The sequence below is a fragment of the Tilletiaria anomala genome (assembly GCF_000711695.1).
Source record: "Tilletiaria anomala UBC 951 chromosome Unknown K437scaffold_114, whole genome shotgun sequence".
Classification (NCBI taxonomy): Eukaryota; Fungi; Basidiomycota; class Exobasidiomycetes; order Georgefischeriales; family Tilletiariaceae; genus Tilletiaria; species Tilletiaria anomala.
In genome coordinates, this window is record NW_013546908.1 from 1 (window position 1) to 16222 (window position 16222).

The 16222-nt window shown below is 55.3% G+C and overlaps 10 protein-coding genes across 10 annotated transcripts; 6 read left to right on the top strand and 4 right to left on the bottom strand.

Moving 5' to 3' along the window:
- Window positions 1-104: 104 nt before the first annotated feature.
- Window positions 105-982, top strand: K437DRAFT_259300 (uncharacterized protein). Its single transcript, XM_013385343.1, has one exon. It carries the CDS (start codon window positions 492-494, stop codon window positions 714-716), a length of 225 nt encoding a protein of 74 aa, XP_013240797.1. The 5' UTR covers window positions 105-491; the 3' UTR covers window positions 717-982.
- A 636-nt stretch (window positions 983-1618) lies between these two features.
- On the top strand, window positions 1619-3153 carry K437DRAFT_259301 (uncharacterized protein). The gene is made up of 2 exons (XM_013385344.1): window positions 1619-2033; window positions 2111-3153. Exon 2 carries the CDS (start codon window positions 2114-2116, stop codon window positions 2939-2941), a length of 828 nt encoding a protein of 275 aa, XP_013240798.1. The 5' UTR covers window positions 1619-2033; window positions 2111-2113; the 3' UTR covers window positions 2942-3153.
- On the bottom strand, window positions 3145-4735 carry K437DRAFT_259302 (ribonuclease III). The gene is made up of 3 exons (XM_013385345.1): window positions 3773-4735; window positions 3437-3697; window positions 3145-3366 (listed from the first exon to the last, which is right to left on the bottom strand). Exons 1-3 carry the CDS (start codon window positions 4664-4666, stop codon window positions 3187-3189), a joined length of 1335 nt encoding a protein of 444 aa, XP_013240799.1. The 5' UTR covers window positions 4667-4735; the 3' UTR covers window positions 3145-3186.
- A 432-nt stretch (window positions 4736-5167) lies between these two features.
- K437DRAFT_239901 (uncharacterized protein) lies at window positions 5168-7958 on the top strand. The gene is made up of 6 exons (XM_013385346.1): window positions 5168-5245; window positions 5324-5545; window positions 5623-5861; window positions 5931-6240; window positions 6314-6666; window positions 6742-7958. The coding sequence occupies exons 2-6, from the start codon at window positions 5330-5332 to the stop codon at window positions 7916-7918; spliced, it is 2295 nt and encodes a 764-aa protein (XP_013240800.1). The 5' UTR covers window positions 5168-5245; window positions 5324-5329; the 3' UTR covers window positions 7919-7958.
- Window positions 7932-9107, bottom strand: K437DRAFT_259304 (uncharacterized protein). The gene is made up of 3 exons (XM_013385347.1): window positions 8815-9107; window positions 8641-8736; window positions 7932-8511 (listed from the first exon to the last, which is right to left on the bottom strand). The coding sequence occupies exons 1-3, from the start codon at window positions 8815-8817 to the stop codon at window positions 8026-8028; spliced, it is 585 nt and encodes a 194-aa protein (XP_013240801.1). The 5' UTR covers window positions 8818-9107; the 3' UTR covers window positions 7932-8025.
- K437DRAFT_20986 (uncharacterized protein) lies at window positions 8776-9648 on the top strand. Its single transcript, XM_013385339.1, has one exon. It carries the CDS (start codon window positions 9054-9056, stop codon window positions 9555-9557), a length of 504 nt encoding a protein of 167 aa, XP_013240793.1. The 5' UTR covers window positions 8776-9053; the 3' UTR covers window positions 9558-9648.
- K437DRAFT_259305 (uncharacterized protein) lies at window positions 9299-10787 on the top strand. Its single transcript, XM_013385348.1, has 2 exons — window positions 9299-9790; window positions 9905-10787. Exons 1-2 carry the CDS (start codon window positions 9740-9742, stop codon window positions 10295-10297), a joined length of 444 nt encoding a protein of 147 aa, XP_013240802.1. The 5' UTR covers window positions 9299-9739; the 3' UTR covers window positions 10298-10787.
- Window positions 10739-12615, bottom strand: K437DRAFT_259306 (NAD(P)-binding protein). Its single transcript, XM_013385349.1, has 6 exons — window positions 11815-12615; window positions 11613-11735; window positions 11454-11533; window positions 11254-11362; window positions 11006-11161; window positions 10739-10919 (listed from the first exon to the last, which is right to left on the bottom strand). The coding sequence occupies exons 1-6, from the start codon at window positions 12482-12484 to the stop codon at window positions 10870-10872; spliced, it is 1188 nt and encodes a 395-aa protein (XP_013240803.1). The 5' UTR covers window positions 12485-12615; the 3' UTR covers window positions 10739-10869.
- Window positions 12616-12800: 185 nt separating this feature from the next.
- On the bottom strand, window positions 12801-14209 carry K437DRAFT_239912 (NTF2-like protein). The gene is made up of 3 exons (XM_013385350.1): window positions 13798-14209; window positions 13553-13712; window positions 12801-13150 (listed from the first exon to the last, which is right to left on the bottom strand). The coding sequence occupies exons 1-3, from the start codon at window positions 13915-13917 to the stop codon at window positions 12807-12809; spliced, it is 624 nt and encodes a 207-aa protein (XP_013240804.1). The 5' UTR covers window positions 13918-14209; the 3' UTR covers window positions 12801-12806.
- A 227-nt stretch (window positions 14210-14436) lies between these two features.
- On the top strand, window positions 14437-15932 carry K437DRAFT_276204 (uncharacterized protein; the record flags this gene model as incomplete). Its single annotated transcript, XM_013385351.1, has 3 exons — window positions 14437-14635; window positions 14717-15555; window positions 15654-15932. The coding sequence occupies exons 1-3, from the start codon at window positions 14581-14583 to the stop codon at window positions 15930-15932; spliced, it is 1173 nt and encodes a 390-aa protein (XP_013240805.1). The 5' UTR covers window positions 14437-14580.
- Window positions 15933-16222: the final 290 nt, after the last annotated feature.

Genomic DNA, 16222 nt, shown 5'->3' on the forward strand with positions numbered 1-16222 from the left:
TTGCTTTGATCTTGACAAGTGCTTCGAGCTCGTTCCGCTCCACGTTTCTTAAGTTCCAAGCATCAACTTTGCACAAGTTGCTTCACTTCGCCCTCGTTACGGTCCATCCAATTCATGCCTCTATTGTACATTGCATCTATCACCGACAGCAGGATCAAACGCGATTATGACCTGCTAGGGCTTGATATGCAGGACACACTCGTAATATACAAATTCGATCAACGCTTCATGTTGACCTGGCACATGCAAGGAGGCCAACGATGCATACTTTCTGCCGTTCAAGGCGCGACTGCTGACAATTCTCTGCTATCTAAACACAAAGGATCGAAAATGATCCGCATGGATAAGTATATGAACTATTTTTTCAGGCAAGTCTTTAATCCGCAGCAAAGATTTGAGCATCATCCAACCCTTGGCCCTCCGCCTTGAAGCACCATAGGAGCTGTCCCTTCTCCTCACCATATGCTTTCCTATAACGCATATCATCATTTATGGCCATGATCAACACCCATCAATTCCAGGTATTAAGTTGCCTTGGACAATCAAGTGCAAGTTTCAATGGTCAGCTTGACCAATCAATTACTGGTATTTCTCGCTTCGCGCTCAATGGCCTTCCTATCTTTGCACGGTCTACACCATCACAACATCTTCTCAAAGGGATATCCGTGCATAGGAGTACAGTAGGTGGTCATTTGGCTGACAAGGTCTACCAATAATAGTGACCAGTAAGCTTTTCAATGATATACATGGGCTTTAGCACCACTTCCCTGCCTGATATGACGAATTGTTTCTAGCCATGCAGCGAAACAAATGCTCAACAGCCTGAACCCCACACCATATCTCAGCGTGACTTATACCATCACCGTCAAAATCTTTGAGCTTGTGTGCAGTGGTAGGGGATATGCTTGTGCAAAGAGACGAAGTGAGGATCAGTACCAGTCATATACATTTCAAGCCTGTCTTGCCATTCGGATTTCCAGCCCGTGCCACAGTGAGTTCCCATCCTGAGCCCAACTGGCTCAATCCTAAGGAATATTGGTGTCAGTTCATCCATCATGACATGCGTCGCTGAAGGGTTGAAGGTCAGCGATGCACCAGGTTCATGCGCCGGCCATGGCTTATGATGCCACCGGCCATCCGTCGGTCATCACTGGGAGCGGCCGTAGAAGCATTCAGCCGCAGCGGCAAGCGTAGCAAACACATATGGGGCTCAAATTTCATCAATTAGCATCTTTGTTTAACATGCGCACCCTTCTCGCGTCGCATCGCATCATCGCATAGTAGTCACAAGCATCTCATCACATGCCGTCAGTGTATCTGGTCGTCTGCAAATCTTGTCCCGCAGTGTTTGTTATCTAACCCTAGAAGTTTAAGTAGGATGCTCGGCTTTCCTACAGAGTTAGTGACGGTCATGTGCAAATCTTCTCCCTGGGTGTTGTGTTATCTAACCCTACAAGCTGAATAGGACGATCGACTTTCCTACGTACGTATTACGCCACTTTTTTTGTCCCTAAAGGGCAGGATGCAGAAGAAATTCCCGTTCGATAGTTTCGCTACCCTATTACAAGAGCTAGCAGCCGGCAATTCTGCGGTCTGCAAATCTACAGCCAACCCATCATGGGGACCAGGCTCATGGCTTCGACCCAACAACTGTCGAGAACGCTTCATTAGTGCTTACATTTCCTAAATACAGCATATGGACAGGTCCAAACCCCAACGCGATCTCAGTCCTCTTGGGGCACTGCCAATTCATCGGGCGTTGCGTGCGAAGGCAGCCCTGGCTCCGCGTGGCCGCGACACGACCTATTGTACCCAGGTTCGACCATCGCTCCCTGCTTGACGCGTCAGCCTCATCTCTCAGATATATGCGTTTGCTAGACGACATGTGGAATATCTCGTATTCGTATATATCACAAGGGCGACTGTCTTTCTTTCTATTAAATATTTGCTTGGCACTAGCAGGCTTATGCTTGGCCAGCCATACAATCGCCCCAAATGATACGGCTTGGCAGCTGCCAGCATCCGGTTGGGCGGTGAGCTTATGGGATGAGGTAGTGACACACTGCCACGCTTGGAGCTGATGGCCATCCGCAATGCCTTTTTTAAACAGACTATGACCCATTATGAGCTTCCGAAGGGCTGGGTAGCGTCTTGCGGCTGCGTTGGGCGCGTCACGTATCACCCAGTAGCAGCGCTGAATAGACTCGCGTATGGCTCGAACACAAGCTTTGGGCCCGCCTGTGGCACTTGCGTCAAGCTCGTCCTCAAATCAACACCTTTGACTCCCTTGCCCGGGCCAGATGGTACCGGCGGTAATGGGATAGCCTTTGATGAGCAGCAGCAAGATGACGGGGAAGCACCCAGTGTCGTCGTCAAGATCGCCGACTTGTGTCCAGGCTTGGGGGGCCCGCATTGCAATGCGACGGTGAAAGGACCCAATGCGCTCGGCTCCTATGTTCACTTTGACCTGGCTTGGCCCAGCCCCACTAACGCTATCCCTGCCAACTTTTTTCCCGGCGACCATGATTATGGCGTATGGAATGTCACCTACGCTTTCGTCTCCTGCCAGCAGTGGGCCGGATACAACGATGCTGCGGCTCTGGGGTCAGAATGGGGGCAGCAAAACTCGGCCTGCTGCCCTGACGACCCTGTTCTGCCGTCGAATACGCAATACGGACTCACAATTCTGCAATCAGCAGCGGCGATCACTGCTGACGGACTCGTTGGTGCGAGTTCTCAGCGGGCCACCTGCCCGCCATACTGGTCGACCCGTGCTGCCGACCCGGCCATCGTGCCGAACACTTCCAACATCTTGAGCAAGGACGATGGGATCGGGAACAGTGCTGCTTCCTTCAAGGGCGAAAGCGGCGCGCAACGGCTGTGGACCTTGCCATGGTTGGCAGCAGGTCTCGTCAGCCTTCCGCCCTTGCTCCCAACCTAAAATGCCCGAGCTGGTGGGGAATAGACCTCCACAGCGCGCCTTCTGTCTATCAGGCCATTATTCAGCGATATACGTCAATCTCTCACATGCCGGGCTTCATTTATTTAGACGGGATGACAGGACTCAACGGGCAGGGATTAGGCCTTATTCGTACATGAGCCAGTGCTTCAATGGTGTCAAGGGGTTTAGGGAGTGCTTGCAATGCAGCATGTTGTATCAATATTATATGCTCCCAAAAGTGCAAATTACACTCGTGATCCGTGCAACACCTCGCTTGCCCCTAATGGTGGAGCAGAATAAGGCTTTGTACCCACGGCAGGACTTTCCCATGGGGCGGAAGAAGCTTGAAGCGTCGATGACGGCAAGTTCTGCGGGTCGAAAGGTGCCTGAGCAAGGTACAAGCGTCGCAGCGCATCCTCTGCCGCCTGCATGATTCATGTCAGAAAGTAGTTAGTAAGCGGCAAAGGCGTTGCGCACTAAATTGTAAACACTTACCCTGAATTCCGCCATTCGAATGCTGCTTCCGAAGCCTTCACCCAGCTTGAGCTCCCCACTGTAGACACCGATGACAAAGAGCGGGGTATTCGAGAGCCTACCCGTCTCTGCGATCATTCTTGATTGTGGTCGCTCTCTGCCGTATTTGAGACACGTATTCGAAAGCACGCGCTTTGGATCTTCGAACTTTAGCATGCCAGCAAGGTCGACTGTGCGTGACAGAAAGCGCGTGTGCAGAAGATCCTTCACTGCGTCGATGCCCTGTAGATGGAGCAGACAGCTTGTTCAGGGTATCTGGGAGAAGAATTGCGTAGATAATTAGGGGATTTGACTCACATTTTCTTGATAGATCAAGCCGATCAGCGCCTTGACAGACGAACTCCGTGCGTCCTTCGACGACACAACGGGGGAGGATCGACCTTCTTCGGCTGGCTTCGATGGCGATGTCTTTCTTGGCATCTGCTCGCCTTCTTCCCCTCGGTCCCATCGGATCATCCCTGGCGCTGCAAGGCCGAGCTCGCCCCCCACATCTGCAGTCGTGTTTGAGCCCACATACGCGGACAAGGCTGCCTTGAGCACCCGCGTTGGAAGATGTGGATACTTGAGATGCAACGCCTCCGAGCCCAGCAAGCCCAAGAGCGAATTTCCAAGCGCCTCTAGCTGAGCATTGTGCTGCACGTCAGACTCGATGGCCACGCTAGACTCTGCGCCTGGTCGTTCAAGCTTCCGCTGGGCATCCCTTGCTCGTTGCAATACTTGAGCAAATGATGGATGCGTGCAAGCCTGAGCCACAAGTCGTATCCGTCTTTCTTGCTCTTCTTTACTGGATGACGGACCGATCAGCCGCAGCCTCGCTGCCAGAGCAGCTAATGCAGCATTGGGTGGTGGCTGGATGGCAGCATAGAGCTGCGGGTGTCGCCGCGCGAAAGGGGGAAGAGAGCCAGCTGGTGCGCTTGGCGACGCAGCTTTGGGAGGGGCGAGCACAGCAGTCGAAGAATGCACCTGACGTGCTCGCGAGTAAGAGCCAACGGTTAACCCAGCCCCACTCCAATGACTGCTTTTTTCGTTGCAATGGCTGCTGCAGCGGCTCTTGCATCTACTTGTCACTGGAGCGCATTGCGAGCTGGAAGGCGCGGTGGTCGAGAGGGCCCGGGTGTGCAGGAGCGCCGACTGCCGGCTGGAAGAAGCGGCAGCCGAAACAGCCAAACCAGCACAGTTTCTGCTGGCCATTTTGAGTGTCGGGATGCTCTACGCTGAAGCGCTCGCTTTCTTCCCGAGGCTGGAAGACTGTTGGAAACCAAGACCTGCAATCTCCGAACAATCGCTTGGTATCGAGGCCAGGAAGAAAAAAGTGCCAGGCAAGCCAGCGAATGGGACATCGCTGTCCGCTGAGAGAGCGGAACGGCGGGTGGGAAGAGGAAAGGCGGGTTGACCCGACTCCCGAGGCTTGCCTTTCTCAGACCCTCAAGTCTCTCTACAGCTCCCCACACTCGTCTGCCTTCTGACGACATCGAGCGAACGAAGCAACAGCATCTTCAGGTTTCCTAGTCATTCACAGAACGTTCGGTGCTGTAAGGAGCAAGCACACTTCTGATCGTAGGCATTGGATGCAGCTGGTGCGTCGCCCAGGACGTTTTCAAGAAGATACATTTCTACCGAAGAGAGGGCACGCCCCGATCAAGCGCCATGGAAGGTTCATCAGTACGAGGATACGGCGATGGACAGGCACGAGGAGGTCGCGGACGGGGTGGTGTTAGCTCTAGAAGGCGAGAATTCGGCGGTTCACTTACAAAGGAGCAAAGCAGCAAGGTAGAAGATCCAGCGTCAGAAGGCCGAAAGGCTGCAGGGGCCAAGAGCAAAGGCAAGAGCAAGCAAGTTGACGGACAGCCGTCCATGTCAGCATCAGCTTCAGGTTCAGGCAATGCTCCGGAGTCGACCACGGCAGAGAAGGCCAATGATGAAGAGATACCCCCAGAAGTGGAGCTGTGTTTCATCTGCGCTGAGCCGGTGCACCTCTATTCTCTCCCACCGTGCGACCACATAACGTGTCACATGTGTGCGGTGCGACTGAGAGCGCTGTATAAGAAAATTGAATGCACCTTTTGCAAGGTGATACCTCTCATGAATATCCTACATTCGCTGCATTTGCTAACCGGACATGTTTTTTTCGGTTTTCTTCTGGTCAGGCTCCTGCCGAAAGCCTAATCTTTACATCGTCCACGACAAAGACGTTCGCTGAATATACGCCTGAGGAGCTGCCGCACAAGGATGCCAAGTTGTCCATTTCTTTCTTGACAAGAGAGGCCATGGAGGAGACGCTGTTTCTTCTGCGCTTCAACTGCCCGGACACCAAGTGTGAAGTGGCTAGCGCCGGGTGGAATGACTTGAAGTCGCACATCAGAAGGGACCACGGAAAGCTGCTGTGGTGAGAATTGACAGAAACCTGATCTTATGCTGAAGAATTTCTAATGGCCAAATATCCCTGGCTCGACAGCGACCTCTGTGTACGGAACAAGAAGATTTTCGCGCATGAGCACACCCTTTACAACAAACACAGCCTCGGATCGCACATGAGCTCAGATCATCGCTTTTGCGAGTACTGCCACGCTTACTTTTACTCGGACGACGAGCTCTTCGTGCACATGCGAGACCGCCACGAACAGTGTCACATCTGCAAAGCTCGAGGTGGCGAGGCGGCGCAGACTTACTTTAAGGACTACACCGCACTAGAGCGCCACTTCAAGTTGCAGCATTTTCTCTGTCCGAACGCAGAGTGTCTGGAAAAAAAATTCATCGTCTTTCCGGTAAGCACTGTCTGTTCGTGCGTTTCCTTTTACTTTCAAGCTGATTAACGCTTCAACGATAACGGTGGTACAGAGCGAAATGGACTTTAAAGCACATCAGTTGGCTGAACATGGCGCAGAACTAACCAGCAGGGAGCGACGAGAAGCTATTCGCGTGGATGCGGCCTTCACATACGACAATCCCGCCGAGCCAAGTCGGGGCGGTGAAAGGCGAGCGGGTCGCAGTCGACGGGACGGCAAGGGCATGGGGGCGGACCAAGATCAAGAGCAGGAAGCACCCTATCTTGCGAATCGTTCAAGTGTCCCTGGTGCCTCACGCGCGCGAGGGCGAAGAGCTGCATTTGGCGGCTCGCTGACTACCAACATAGTCGCGGTCGCGGAGAACAATGCTGTAACCACCGGACAGAGCGAAGATGAGCGCATACAGTGAGCCTTTTCGACCGCTTCCTTTGGATCCCTTTGAGCTGCTGAGAAAATATCCCACCCATTGTTGACGTGCAGACAACATCAGATATTCCTTGCACGTGTCAAGGATGTGTTTAAAGGCTCTGAACCAAAAGTCTCTTCATTCCGAGCAGCTGTCCGGGGCTACCTCGCTGGCGAAATGTCAGCGAAGGACCTCACTGGCACAGTCCATAGCCTGACGGGAGACTTGGATGCCGGAAGTTTGATCATCAACGGTCTCGTGGAGCTGCTCGAGGACGAGGAAAAGCGGACGGACGTGTTGACAGCATGGAATGGGCTCCGAATCGAGAGAACACAGTTCCCTTCGCTGGTGCCGAACGGCATCGGCGCAGCGAGTTCGTCCGGTTTTAGGTATTCCAACGCCGCGCAAGGACACATCCAGCTTCGAAATATCAAGAGCTCGGCCTCCTCCAGCAGCCGGGTGTGGGCGAACGTCGAAAGAGCCGCTGCTCTGGGTGCACAAGCTGGACGCGGTGCTGGTGCAGGTACATCTGCGGCTGGGGGGAGAAGCAGCCAATTCCCAGCACTGCTACGCGCGACCGGACCCAATGGCAAAGTCGTTCCCGGCTCCGGCTCGCATTCAGCAGCGGCACTCAAAGCTAGCGGAAGCTCGGCTGTTCGCAGCACGCGCGGCAGCACACCGTGGTCCACCTCCTCCGCACTGCACCAAGCCCCGTCGGCTTCGAGTAGCACCGTAACTCCTCGAAGTCAAGTCATGCCTTCTTCGTACGCGTCAAAGAGCACGGTAGGAAGTTGCGGGAATGTGAACAGCAGCGGTGTCAGCATGACCAAGCAACATTTCCCTGGTCTACCCGCGCCAAGCTCGAGCGCGACAGCATTAGCGGAGAAGAAGCGGCAGGCCCTGGCGAAGTCGAAGGGCATGAATCGGACGCTGAGCGCCCCTGGCGGTGGCAGCCCCGGCGCTGGCGGAAGCGGCAGCGGATATGGCAGCTCGAACGGCGGAAGCGGCGCTTCGACGCCCACGTGGGGTGGATCCGGCAGTGGCACAGCAGGCGCAGGCCTCGGATTGGCGAGCCTCGTCAGCAGGATTGACGGCTCAACCTTTGTCGTGGGGGCAGAGGAAGAGGGCGCCATCTTGGACGCCGAAACAGGAGACGCGCACGACACTGGAGGCGCCGGCGGTGGTGGAGGAGGCAGGAAGAAGAAGAGGGGCGTTGCGCTCATGACGCTCGGCGCCGTGCAGAGGGGCTAGGCAGTCTAGGAGACGATGTGTGTCTGCTGAGGACCAGGGGAAATACAATAGTATACAATAAGATGCACCCTGTCGTGGCTACGGAGCACCAGTGAGAAAATCGGCCGTCAAGCATCTCTCCCATAGACGATGCCACCGCCAGGTATGACACCCGGCGGCAAGTCGTCCATGCCAAGCAGGTCGCCGGTGCCGCCTAGACTGCGCTTCAGCGTGTCCTCCTCTCCGAAAGCACCGTGTCCCTGCCTACTTCGCCTGCCGTCCTCGTTTCCCTCTGCTGCGTCCGCATCGGCTCCAGGAGCTCCGGCCGACCGTCTGAATTGGTCCGAGGCCGTATCTGGGTGTGTGGCGTCTCCTGATGAAGCACCCGCGGCTGCCCCCGATTCTGCTACCCCTGATGTGAATGAAGGTGACGCGGCGGTCGCGGCCGCTGCTGCGGCTGTTTCGGCGACCAAGTCGGGTATGCCCGCGCGTGTCATGACGTTGCTGAACTGCCCCCACAAATCTGCGATCGGTTCGAATTCTTTGCCGACGGAGATGGATTCTTCGAGCTTGCGGTTGAGTGTGTTGGAGTTGGACATGATGACTTCGATGCCCTATAAGGTGGGGAGGCCCCAAAAGGTATCAGGAAGCCAATAAAATACGTCGATTCAGCAGGACTGCGCTCGACGTCGGAAACATAAAGTGAGTGAGTCAGGAGGAAAGTATGGTACAGGACAACGCACATCGGAGATCTCTGTGACGAGGCGCTCCCGCTCGCGCTCGAAAAAGGAGCGGGCCCCTCGGCTGTTTACAGCCGTTGCGGGTGGAGGTGTCGAATCCTGCAAAAAAAAGGAATCAGGATTGGCAAGTGAGCGAGCATGTGAAGGCACTGCCGTACGCAGCCAGTGACGACGCACCATGGTCGCGTGGCGGGTGTGAGTGCTGCGACCTGCGCAGATGTTGGCCAGTATTTAGGGCCGATCGCTGAGCGCGAATATTCGCACAGCTGTTTCAGGCGCTCGAGATGCGAAGGTATGGGGCTGCCTGTTGATCCGTGTACAGCAGCTCTCTGTCTCCTCCATGAAAGAACACCTCGATCTCAACATCTGCTCTTTGAGATTCGAGGTGGCAACGAAACGCGTCACGCGCCAATAGTATGCGTGTTTTACACGGTTGTCCCTGTCTATGGCGCCGAGGCCTTGCTCCGTGTGCAGATCCCTTGCCACTGCCAAGGGCTCGGCGATGCGCTGTAAACCTACGCAGCGCGAGAAGGATCCAGCGACCAGCTCGCCTTGGACGCCCACCTCGTCCCTCACTCTCCCCACACACACCCGCACAATTGCCGTGCACCACCCCAGCCACACCGCACAGGGCCCGCGTGACACCTTTTTGCGGGGCGAGCACCTCTCCTCGTCCTTGGCCCAGTCAATCAGGCTCGCAAGGCTGCATTGCACTTTTTCTGTTAAAGTGTACAAGGCACACCTTGCCCTCCCCCTCCCCCCGCCTCCGAGCCACCGCCAGAACAAGGCAAGACGAGGGTGCAAACCGAGGTCCACAGTCTCGCCTTCACACGTCCAGATCGTCCATTTCACCCTCTAGTCCTACCTCACCCTACTTGCATCGCCTCCGAAGTCTTAGCTCGCTCGGCCCCTCCCCTTGATCCTCCGGTGACCGACCCGGGGGCGCTGCCATACACTCGCCGCATCTTTCTACGCGAGCTTCCTCTCTTCTGTTTGCCTACATTCCTGCTTGCTTGTCTGCCTGCCAGTCAGCGATCCTTGCCTCTGTCTTCTCCCCCCCCCCAACCCGGTGACACCTCAGCTCCATCGCACACAGTTCAAAATGATTGCGCGATTCCTCGCTGCGGTCGTCCTTCTAGCTGCCTTTGCATTGGTGCGCTTCACCTCTTACCACATCCTTGACGAGCCCCGCCTGCTGATGCTGATATGGATCTTCTCTCTCCCCCTCCGCCCTTCATCAACTGCAAACCGCCGCCACCATATGCAGGCTCAATCCGTCCCATCCATCGCACCCTCCTCCGCATTCAGCACGACACCGAACAACATGCCTGCAACATTCAACCCGACGACGACATTCAGTCAAGCCGTCTCACCCGTACCGACAACGCTAACTGGCGTCGGGCCAGCCCTGACGACCGGCGCGGCGACATTCAGCTACCTAATCCCGACCGAGTCGATCGAGGGGTACAAGCCGACCTCTGTCTACGCCAGCCTGGCCAGCGCCGGCCTGCCCACCAACGCGTCGGGCCCCATTGTTGCGCCTGCCGACCCGGACAGGCAGATCATCAGTCCGAACGCCGCGAGCAGCGACATGCGCTCGCATGCTGTCGTCGTCGGTGCTGCTGCCGCGCTTGCAGGTGGTGCAGCGCTCTTCTTGTGAGGACGCCATCGCAGTCCTGGGTCATTGTCTTGAGCTTGAAGAAAGCATGGAGCGGAAATGTATCGGCCGACGGCTCGCAATAGGTGCAATGTGCGACGGGCCTGCGCGATGCGCATACAATACTCCGACCACTCACGTCGCGCACATCATTCAATTGCTGCATCGATTAGTGTCTGTTACCAAGACTTCACCCCTCTCCACGGACGATCAGGCTGTGGAGAGCATTACCCCTGCCCCATCTTCAGTGTATGCCGCGCAGCAATGCGCCAGCAGCGCACAACGCCGCATCTAGCCCGCGACGGTGCTCCTAGGTCATGCTCCTCGCGGCGCAGCGTAATATCATCCATCCTCGGGCTTGCATTCCATCTGTGGCATCGACGTTTGTACCATTTCATCTTTTATTCTTACCTTGCTAGTCATGCTTTCAGACGGCCTTTCTGCCTCGCTGTACTGTGAGATGCTGTTGGATATACATGCTACATACAAATCCTCTCGCCACGTAATTGGAGATCGCAAAGTCGCTCCCTAGATTATCCCAGGTATCGCACTCGGCTTCAGCAAGAAAGCAGCGCTCACTTTTTGAGGTTGGGTCGGTGGTTGTGGTACGGCGAGGCTTGGTTGACTGGGCAGAGCAAGCGCATACGTGTAACAGGGAAATTAAAGTTCCATGACTTGTAGTAGTCCGCACGTTTGGATAGACCGACTCACCAGGAAAGATCAGGCTCTCGGCAATGTTGACATGTTCAGGCCTATTGGCAGCCCAGACGATCTCCTCAGCGATGTCTTGGCCCGTCAGCGGCTGCAGGCCCTCGTACACCTTATCTGCCGTTGCCTTGTCACCTCGGAAGCGCACGGTCGAGAATTCTTGCCGCAACAACATGTCGCAGTGGGGAGGGCGTGCGATGGGTCAGCAAGCTGGAAAGTAAGAGAGGGAGACCTACCAGGCGTAAGCTTACCAGTGTTCACCATGCCCGGATCGATGCACGTCACCCTGATCGGCGTGTCCACCAGCTCCTTCATGAGTGCGGAAGTGAATGCCTTCACTGCGAACTTCGTGGCGCAATACTAAGAATCGGAGGGACAGACCGATAGAGGAGGATTTTCAGTCGACGCCCCGCTCGCGAGAACGATAGTCAAAAGTGAAGAAGGCTCTCACGATAGATCCACCGGGATATGCTTCGCGGCCAGCGATGGAGCCGAGGTTGATCACATGGCCTCTTTGCCTCTTCTTGAACTCTGTCGGGAACCACGCGGAGAGATGTCAGTCGCGTCAGTCAGAGCATCATTGATGGACTTTCAACGGGGACCGTCGCACCTCGAACGAAAATTTGAGTCAGATGGATCAGTGCAGTTACATTAGTTTGGATCATGACGTCGACCTCGTCGGCGTTGATCTCTCCGACTTTTTCGGTGCCGAATACCAGTCCAGCATTGTTGACTGTTTGAACAGGCCCAGCAAAGTCAGCCTTGTACAAAACTACATGAATGAAACGGCTCTTTCCAGCCCAGCTGCCTACCAAGGATATCCACCTGCTTGGCCCAATCGGGTAGCTGGCCGATGAGCGCATCTAGGTTGCTCCTCTTCTGCACATCCAATTCCACAGCAACGTATTTGCCGCCCTTTCCGCTGGCGCCCTGCTTGTTCGCTTCCTCGCACTCCTTGACTGCATCATCGAGTTTTTCGGTCCTTCTTGCGGTCAGGACGACGTTGGCACCCGCGCGCGCGAACAGAACGGCCGTCGCGCGTCCAATGCCCGCTGATGCGCCTGTTATCAGGACGACCTTGTCGTGTAGTCGGTTCGTGCTGAAGAGAGACATGAGTGACTGATCTACTTGTGCGCTGGTTTCCGCAGAGAGTGGTAGCCTAGAAGAGCAACCGCTTTTCGAAGAGGTCGTGCGATGCGAGAGAGAACCTTTTCGGGAGGGGAAGTAACCGAAGGAACTTAGCGGGGACGGAAGATGCCGATAGGATGATAGCCGTGGGCAGGTGGTTTTTCGGAATAGATGAAACGATGGTAATAGGACTCCTCGTGCTAGCATGGCCTCTTCCGAGGGGCTGAGAACAAGGATCGAGAGGCAAGAAAACTTAGCTGAACCTCGACGGAATCCGAGGAGAGCGAGAGCAATGTTAGGATGAGCATGGGCTCTGGTGAGCCCCCGCCCCCACCCCTTTCCCGTCAACGTCATGTTTCTTGAACAGCGACAACCTACAATCAGGCCGATGGTCCGTGCCACCAACACTTTACACTAGTCCACTGTCCACCACTGAATGAGCATGGGCACCATTGACATACATGCTCGCCCAGTCACATGAGCTTTGCCCGTGATATGTATGCAACAATTAAGACCGTTCGTTACTTCGAGGTCATGAAGAATCGCAGCTGTGGCGCTGGAGCCCAAAATGCAGGCACAGGAGATGGGACCTTGCCAAGGCTGCTGCATCGGATCACCACATCAACATTGACACGACAGCGCAGGCTGCGAACTAGTTTCGTAGTGTCATCTTTTTTCACCCTACGAATCGCACGTTGTCCGCTTGTACAAAGAATTTTCCCACTAGAGGCTGCATTCCCCCTTTGTTGTCGCCTCCCGAACAATTCACGCCACCATCCTCCTGCGGCAGGTTGACCAGGACGAAACTCTGACTGAAAGCACGCGGCAAGCTGTCGATCGGCGCATCAACCCAATTTTGCGGAGCGCTGCCGCCGCCTCGTGCTTTGCCCTTGCCCTTGCCCGTGGACGTCGCAGCTTTCGGCGCGTTAGAGACCGGCTGTGCAGAGATAGAGTCCGGTGTGTGGTGTGTGACAACGCCGCTTACGGTAAGCATCAAGGATGGTACCTGCCACATATTTGCTGTCCGGTGAAAAGAAGAATGTTAAGATGGCACCAACGGCCATACATGGTCAGTCGTCTGGCCCTTGCGATGAATGTCTGCTCCATATACTACTCAGGGGGCAGCTTGGACCTTACGTGCCCCGAACCCTTTGCAGGAGCTTCTTGAAGGCCGTGCGACGAGTCGCTGGCTCTTCATTGCGTTTTGCTTTTGCCCATTTGACTCCGAGTAGAGCCGTGTGCCTTTGCTACTTCAAGCAATCTGACCAGTCCACCTGTCCGTGTGTGAGGCGCAACCGAAAAGAATCGCATGCAGCACTCGGACAGAGTGGACCGTAAGGGCGGTCCTCTCCTCTTCTTCGCATTCGAAGTTGTGTTTGCAAGGCCCCTTTACCGCGGAGTATGGAATTTGTAGAGACTCACGCGCTTGTTGGCCTCCACCTAGAGGGTGGCAGTCAAAGGATTGGACATCGTGCTTTGTGCTTGGCATCTGCTGTAACAAGGCCGCAAATTCTTGGTTGCCACTGATCGGATTGCCGTTCCAGACAATCGAGCTGTCGGCAAGATAGAGTGTCGGCAGGATCTGCTTGAAAATAATTCAAAGCCACTGATTGTTAGCAATTCATGCCATGCTCCTTCGCAGATACATCGTTGCACGGAAGACACACCTGCAGCCGTTGCGGACTGTCGGCGGCTTGATAGTAGGCGCTGACGAATGTCTCTGCAGCCTTGACCGCAAACTCGAGCAGGTGGCGTGATTCCACGTCCGGACCTGAGGGGCGCGCCATTGTGAGCTCGAGCTTACGAGCGCAACCAGTTGTCTTGAGATTTCAGGGACCCTAGCATCTGCGGCAGAGACACAGGAACGTGTGTCGCAGGCCCGCGACGCGTCGTATACTTGGAGACGCGTTCGGGGCCGCCGCAAGCCCTGGCCGGAAGCGCTTCTCGTTGAGTTACCGAGAAGACGTCTTGAGGTGCACCGGCGGTGGCGGCCGCATGAAGCTTTCAAGATGCGAAGTAGGCTGGGCTGACCTTGTTCACTCTCTACATGTGTTCGGGGTGGCAAGGACGGCTTGCCGCTTGGACAACCAACTTCAACATCGTCTTCGCAATTTTTTGAATGTCCATGGAGATTTGAGGGTTCAGTGGATGCGTATAACCCTATAAAACTCCATTCTCACTTGAGCAGTGTGCCAGTGGCCATATCACACGATAGAAAAAGTGAGACGCGGGCCGCCAAGGAGTTCACGGTAGACCACCAGGTGATGAAAGTCGATGACATCCTCAAATCCTCGACAACGATGGCAATCCACTCGTACTGATCATTGCAAGCTTTTACTTGTCCAGAGCATGACTCATTTGATGAGGAGGCGTGATCACGAGCACTGCTAGGAAACGAAGAAAGGCATGTGACGGCAACGTGTTCAGAGGCAAACAGTCAACCCTGGGTGATGTCTTTCGAGATCATTATCGAGGAGCACGCTGGGCCCTTGCCCAATTCGGCTCGTGAGCCGGCACAGTGATATCACAGGCGGCATCGCCTTGGGAGAACTTTGATTGAAGCTGACTTGAACCGTCTTGATACAGCTCTTCTGCTGCCGACGGCGATTGACATGCCGCCTGAGGATCCCCGTTCGCTGCTGTACATCCTTGACAGCCAGTTGGAGCGACTGGAGATTGAGGCTTTCGAGCAAGAAATCGCCAAGGCCCAGCAGGTACAGGAGCAGACGCAAGCGAAAGCGAAAGTGAAAGCTCAGCGCCAGGCGATAGCAGAACTGCCGCTGCTACAGGAGATGCTCGAGAATGAATTATTGCTCGATGCCCTCGGTCGTAGAACGCTCGCTGTTGCTGGCTTTGAAACGGCACCGGTCTTTCATGATCCTTTTTACTGGTACCTGAGGAAGGAGCAATCGACTTCGTACGCTCCTCCTTCGCTCAATAATCAGGTCCTCATCATCGGTGCATACGACAATGACCAAGCAACTTTTTCTGACGCGCAACATTCCAATCAGACTCGCTCCTTGACCCATCTCGAAAGACCAGCCGAGCACTACTGGGAACCGCGCGCTCCCTACCAGCATCATCACCATCGCCATCTTCGGCCGGCGTGCTTTGCGCATGAGCCCGAGCCGGCTCACGTGCGCGATCGCTACGAAGAGCACGCACTCGATTGGCTCGGTCGAGAGCTGCTGAGAGCACGCAATGCGCGCGCGCGCAGTGCATCGGATACCCATCAGGATGAGCAGAATACAGCTGTGACGAAAGGTGGCGGCAATGAAGGCGAAGGATTCGTCTATGTCATCGACGATGGTAGCGTCGGCAACACGCAGAGCGTCGCGGAGTCGAGCACTGCCCACTCTCCGCCGCACGCAAACGTCGCCCGCTCCGACTATCCTCGCCATTTGCCAGTGCACGATAATTACGACGTAGAACACTGCGAAGAAGGCGAGTCTTTCTTGGCGGTGCAGGACATGTACCTTTGCAAAGCTGGGTGCTAACGTGAAATATTCTCCCGGTACCAGAGCAAGAAGCTCATGGCGACGCACCAACCGCGTCTTCGGCATCCACAAATGTCACAAGCTCGACCGCACCTGCAGCCGAAAGCGCCGCCCTAGCGGACGACACGAAAGCGCCAACATCGGTGCCGACGAGAACTCGCAAGCTGATGGGGAGCGTGATGGACGAAAAAGAGGAAGCAGTGCTGGAGACGACCGGCGTGCCAGTAGCCACAGAGGCCGTCGTCAGCGCTGATAGCGACGGTCCTCCTCGCAAGACATTGAAGGTACACGATCGGCGCACCTGAACGGGATTAGGGTCGCGCGGGCGGCATCACAAAAGTGAAGAACATCGTGGCGCTCGATTTTATAGCTCAACGTATGCGTCGCTCAACCTGTACACTTCGCGCGGCATAAGCGGTCCTTACGCTTGAACCCTTGACAATCAAGTGTTGTCTATTTGTGTCCCTGTACGTAGAATGCGATGTACATTTCCCTACTCTGCCTAGTCGAATCCGTTGGCCAATCACCGATCCTTGATGGGAGCACGAGAAGGAGGAAAAGCTGGGCGAGCTCTGCTGCAAGCCTTGATGCACTC

Bases quoted from the DNA above. Each gene is read 5' to 3' on its own strand.
- K437DRAFT_259300 (XM_013385343.1), top strand. From the start codon at position 492: ATGGCCATGATCAACACCCATCAATTCCAGGTATTAAGTTGCCTTGGA.
- K437DRAFT_259301 (XM_013385344.1), top strand. From the start codon at position 2,114: ATGACCCATTATGAGCTTCCGAAGGGCTGGGTAGCGTCTTGCGGCTGC.
- K437DRAFT_259302 (XM_013385345.1), bottom strand. From the start codon at position 4,666: ATGGCCAGCAGAAACTGTGCTGGTTTGGCTGTTTCGGCTGCCGCTTCT. The intron at 3,698-3,772 runs GTGAGTCAAATC...CTCCATCTACAG, and splicing joins GCTTGATCTATCAAGAAAAT to GGCATCGACGCAGTGAAGGA. The intron at 3,367-3,436 runs GTAAGTGTTTAC...TGAATCATGCAG, and splicing joins TTCGAATGGCGGAATTCAGG to GCGGCAGAGGATGCGCTGCG.
- K437DRAFT_239901 (XM_013385346.1), top strand. From the start codon at position 5,330: ATGTCAGCATCAGCTTCAGGTTCAGGCAATGCTCCGGAGTCGACCACG. The intron at 5,546-5,622 runs GTGATACCTCTC...TCTTCTGGTCAG, and splicing joins TTGAATGCACCTTTTGCAAG to GCTCCTGCCGAAAGCCTAAT. The intron at 6,667-6,741 runs GTGAGCCTTTTC...GTTGACGTGCAG, and splicing joins AGCGAAGATGAGCGCATACA to ACAACATCAGATATTCCTTG.
- K437DRAFT_259304 (XM_013385347.1), bottom strand. The intron at 8,512-8,640 runs GTGCGTTGTCCT...CCCACCTTATAG, and splicing joins TCGTCACAGAGATCTCCGAT to GGCATCGAAGTCATCATGTC.
- K437DRAFT_20986 (XM_013385339.1), top strand. From the start codon at position 9,054: ATGCGTGTTTTACACGGTTGTCCCTGTCTATGGCGCCGAGGCCTTGCT.
- K437DRAFT_259305 (XM_013385348.1), top strand. From the start codon at position 9,740: ATGATTGCGCGATTCCTCGCTGCGGTCGTCCTTCTAGCTGCCTTTGCA. The intron at 9,791-9,904 runs GTGCGCTTCACC...CACCATATGCAG, and splicing joins TTCTAGCTGCCTTTGCATTG to GCTCAATCCGTCCCATCCAT.
- K437DRAFT_259306 (XM_013385349.1), bottom strand. From the start codon at position 12,484: ATGACGTTGACGGGAAAGGGGTGGGGGCGGGGGCTCACCAGAGCCCAT. The intron at 11,736-11,814 runs GTAGGCAGCTGG...CTGTTCAAACAG, and splicing joins CAAGCAGGTGGATATCCTTG to TCAACAATGCTGGACTGGTA. The intron at 11,363-11,453 runs GTGAGAGCCTTC...TCCGATTCTTAG, and splicing joins CATATCCCGGTGGATCTATC to TATTGCGCCACGAAGTTCGC.
- K437DRAFT_239912 (XM_013385350.1), bottom strand. From the start codon at position 13,917: ATGGCGCGCCCCTCAGGTCCGGACGTGGAATCACGCCACCTGCTCGAG. The intron at 13,713-13,797 runs GTGTGTCTTCCG...ATTTTCAAGCAG, and splicing joins ACAGTCCGCAACGGCTGCAG to ATCCTGCCGACACTCTATCT. The intron at 13,151-13,552 runs GTGAGTCTCTAC...TTCACCGGACAG, and splicing joins AGGTGGAGGCCAACAAGCGC to CAAATATGTGGCAGGTACCA.